General features: G+C 38.8%; 1 protein-coding gene across 1 annotated transcript; it reads right to left on the reverse strand.

Moving 5' to 3' along the window:
- Positions 1–1,472: 1,472 nt before the first annotated feature.
- On the reverse strand, positions 1,473–2,576 carry LOC110899971 (FK506-binding protein 3-like). The gene has a single exon (XM_022146872.1). The coding sequence runs from the start codon at positions 2,574–2,576 to the stop codon at positions 1,473–1,475; it is 1,104 nt and encodes a 367-aa protein (XP_022002564.1).
- Positions 2,577–3,858: the final 1,282 nt, after the last annotated feature.

Consider the following 3,858-nt stretch of genomic DNA (forward strand, 5'->3'; position numbering starts at 1 on the left):
TTAACATTGCCATGTGGAGTCAAATAGCACCGGATTCTTGTACTAGCACTGTGAAAAATCAACATGTTATGTTGGTCCCTCGGATGGGATCTTCTTGTTCGAAAATGTAGTTGAATCGTAAGAGATTAATGCGCGGAATTCATGTAATCACATAGCAGATATACAAAGACAATATTCTACTCTGAATCACCGTCTGATATTCTATTGAATGATGAGAAAGTGTACAGGAACCAGAAAGAACTCAGACTTACAAAAGGTATCTAGAAAGTGAAAGTGTCAAAAGGTTCTAAATAAACTGACCGAACAACTATTTATAGGCAAGGACAGAATAAGAGAGTGCTGGCCGATCGGCTGGGCTAGCCGATCGGCTGACAATGCTAACCGATCGAACAACCTACTCGATCGGCTGGGCTAGCCGATCGGCTGGCAGCATTAGCACTTAACAACAACTTCACCGTATCCTGTCCTGCTTTACATACAAACATACAAAACATATACACAACTATACAAAATATGACTACATGTTGACGGAAGCTACAGACGTTATTGCACTAACAGACTCCCCTCGGATGTAGCTGCAGTTCCTTCCAACATAGTCTTTATTTCCTCCTGTTGCGTCTCCTTTCTTTAGCCTTTTGCCTTCTTTGTTCTGCTTTTTCTTCTAACATTCTTCTTCTTTTATGTCTGCCCTCAGTTATCCACCATTTTCTATACTCTGGGTCGCCATCACGCTTTCGATCCCATTTCGGTATCTTGTTCTCTTCAGATTCGATTGGCGTTTGATCAGTAGGCGGCACAAACCCCATTCTTCTTTTTCCCAGCTCAGCAGCTCTTTTAGCTATCGCTTCAGATCTTTGACTTCGCTTGTAAACTTTTAAGAACTCATCAATTTCAAGATCTCTCCATTTCGACTTCCAGTATCTTCCTGAATTGATTTCTTTGGCGAAGCAAACATCTACTACTCCTTGATATTGCATAGCTATCTCTTTGTCTTTCTTATCATAAACTATCTTGTTAACAAACAAGCAGTCTATGTCTTTCTTTGAACAGTTCACCAGCCACATAGGATCCAAGATACAAATATTTCGAGATTCTCCTGTGGACTTGTCATACAAAGAGATTACTGCCTCAGCTGTAGATGGATTGTATAGCCAGGCTTGAAATAGATCATGAAAGTATTGTTCAATGGCTCTGAGTGGCATATTCTTCAAACACCTGGGAGGCTTTACATCCAAAGTAATATCTTTTTCTCCGTTCTCCAGGTAAGTAACAATTTGCTTTGGAAAATGTGGTTTCCAATCTGGATAATGATTCGCAGCTTATTGTTTGATATAGTTCCACAATTTCTGATCATGCTCACGCACTTCTGGACCGTAGTAATACTGTTTAATGTTCTTTGTTACCACCAATGTATCTATGTCCCACCAAGGTAAAGTAGCAATATCAGCTAACAACTCAAAATATTGAACTCCCTACTCCCGTCTGATAGCATAAACTTTAAGATCTTCTAAGTATCCCCAAGACAAGATGTCTCCCCAAGAAAGATCTTTGTTATGTGTGAAAAATTGAAGCGCCCTGAGAGTTTTTCTTTCTTTTGGCATGTTCTTGAACCACTTCTTTCTTTCTTCTGCAGGAATCTCTCTTGGAACTGGTTCAGGAATATCTTCAGTAGAAATCTTTTCTACAATCTTTCTCCTGATCTCATCTTCATTTTTATCTTTAAACATCTCTGTAAACGATGGAAATGCCGCATCTTCCCCTTCATAGTGAAAATCATATCTATCTTCCTCCGAATCTGAAGCACTTTCAATAATTACATCGTCATAATGATCTACTTCATGGGGATATCTAGGCTCAAAATCCTTTGCAGGGGACTGAGGTATTTCATCTTCAATGTCGAACTTGAACTTTCCATCTTCTAACCCCAATTCCTCAAGCATTTCAGCCCTTGTTCTTGTAATCTCTACCTCTCCTTGTTGTTGAATATTTAAATAAAAGATGGTAGGATTTGAGAGAAGTACCTGATCAACAGGTTGCTTTCCAGATGATGATGCTTCATTCTGATCTTCATCCTCCTGTTCATTGATTTCGTTGTTCATTAACTCATCCACCTTTTCTTGAACAGCTGGATCTCTGATTAATAATCCAGAAGCACCTTGATCATTGTCATCATCATCTTTATCATCTTTATCAGCCTTGTCATCATCTTTGTCATCAGATTTATCTTCATCTTCCTTATCTTCATCCTCCTCATCTTCATCCTCCTCTTCATCATCTCCGAACATCTCTATATCAGATTCTTCATCCACAATCTCACCACGAGCTATTTTTCCCTTCCTTTTTCGATCAAGAAACTTTAACAACTTGGCCACTTCTTCTGAATTGTATGGCACAGGGTAAGCATTTCCAATTAGCACAAATTTGTCTGTCTTCCACTCAAGTAGCAGAACTTCCCTGGCCTTTCTTTTTCTCTGAATAATTTCAACCCTTCGAAGAATATTTTTAACAACTACTGGTTCAGAAGGCTCACCGACAACTAAGAATTCAGGTTCATGAGGCTCTTCAGCATCAACCATCTCCTGGTCATCTTCAACTTGTTCTTAAATTTCAACAACTTTAATCATTTCAACATCAGGCTGTGATGAAGAACCACCAGCATCAAGTTGACTCGAAGATCCATCAACTACTTCAACTTCTTCAACCACACCTTTGTTCTTTTGATTTGCTTCTTCAGCTACACGACGTTCTCGTTCCATTCTTCTTTCATTTGCCTTTATTACATCAATTTCATCGAATGCAGCATGAATATTCATCTTTAGATGGCTTTCAACTACAGCAACTAGCATCTGAAGTTGTTGGTCTTTCATCACTTTGTCAGCTTTCATAGCTTCCATCTCCAACTTCATAGCCTTCATCTCATTCGAAGAAGCTTCACTCATTTCACTGAGAAGCTGATTGAGCGACTGGTTCACCTCTTCCAGATTCTTTATCTTGACATTTAGTGTAGATATCTTGAGTGTCAACAGTTCAAACATTTTAGAACTATCATCGACATCATCCTTCATTTTGTTCATTCTTGCTTCTTTTTCTACCAGCGCTGCAACTATTTTATCATGTGCTATCATCAAATCTTCAACTTGTTTTCTCAGCATATCACGTTCCACCTCAGCTTTGCCTTTTTCTTTCTCCAACTTGTTGACTCTTTGAATTAGCTCTTTGAAAGCTTTATCATTGAACATATCGCTTTCTCCTGGAAGATCTTCTGAGAAAATACTAGTAGCAGGACCAATATTATCAAAATCAAAGTTGAAATCTTCTTCTTTCTGATGTGATGAACCAGGAATATCTTGTTGAGCAGATTTAGGACTGGCAGCTTTGAAGCCTGTGATTTCGACATAATCGTCATCACCTGTCTTTTCTTCTGTTCCAACAACTAGAACTTCTTTTGTTTTTGCCTCTGGTTCTTTTGGAACATCGACACTTGGAGACTTTTCTTTCTGCACATGTTGAACTTTCTTTCCTTCTTTATCCTTTTGTGACTCAGCTCCTGATTTCTTTGATCTGACATTTCTTGGAATTGTTCCAGCTGGAGCTGCTTTTCTCTTCTTTCTTTGCTTCTTTGACTTTTCAGGATCATACGGAGAATCTTCTTCATCTGATCCCTTTTGTTTCTTTGAAGGTCTTTTCTTCAATTGAGCTTTTCCTCTACCAAGAGTTTCAGGAATTAGTTCAGACTCAGATTGAGTAGCTTCAGCATCTCCATCACTTGAACCACTTTGATCTTTTGTTTCTGGTTCAACCCTTGTAACCTTTTCAGCATGAACACTTGTTCCTTGAGTTGTTGTGTTGCAATCTCTT

The sequence above is a fragment of the Helianthus annuus genome, chromosome 16 (assembly GCF_002127325.2).
Source record: "Helianthus annuus cultivar XRQ/B chromosome 16, HanXRQr2.0-SUNRISE, whole genome shotgun sequence".
NCBI classification, from domain to species: Eukaryota; Viridiplantae; Streptophyta; class Magnoliopsida; order Asterales; family Asteraceae; genus Helianthus; species Helianthus annuus.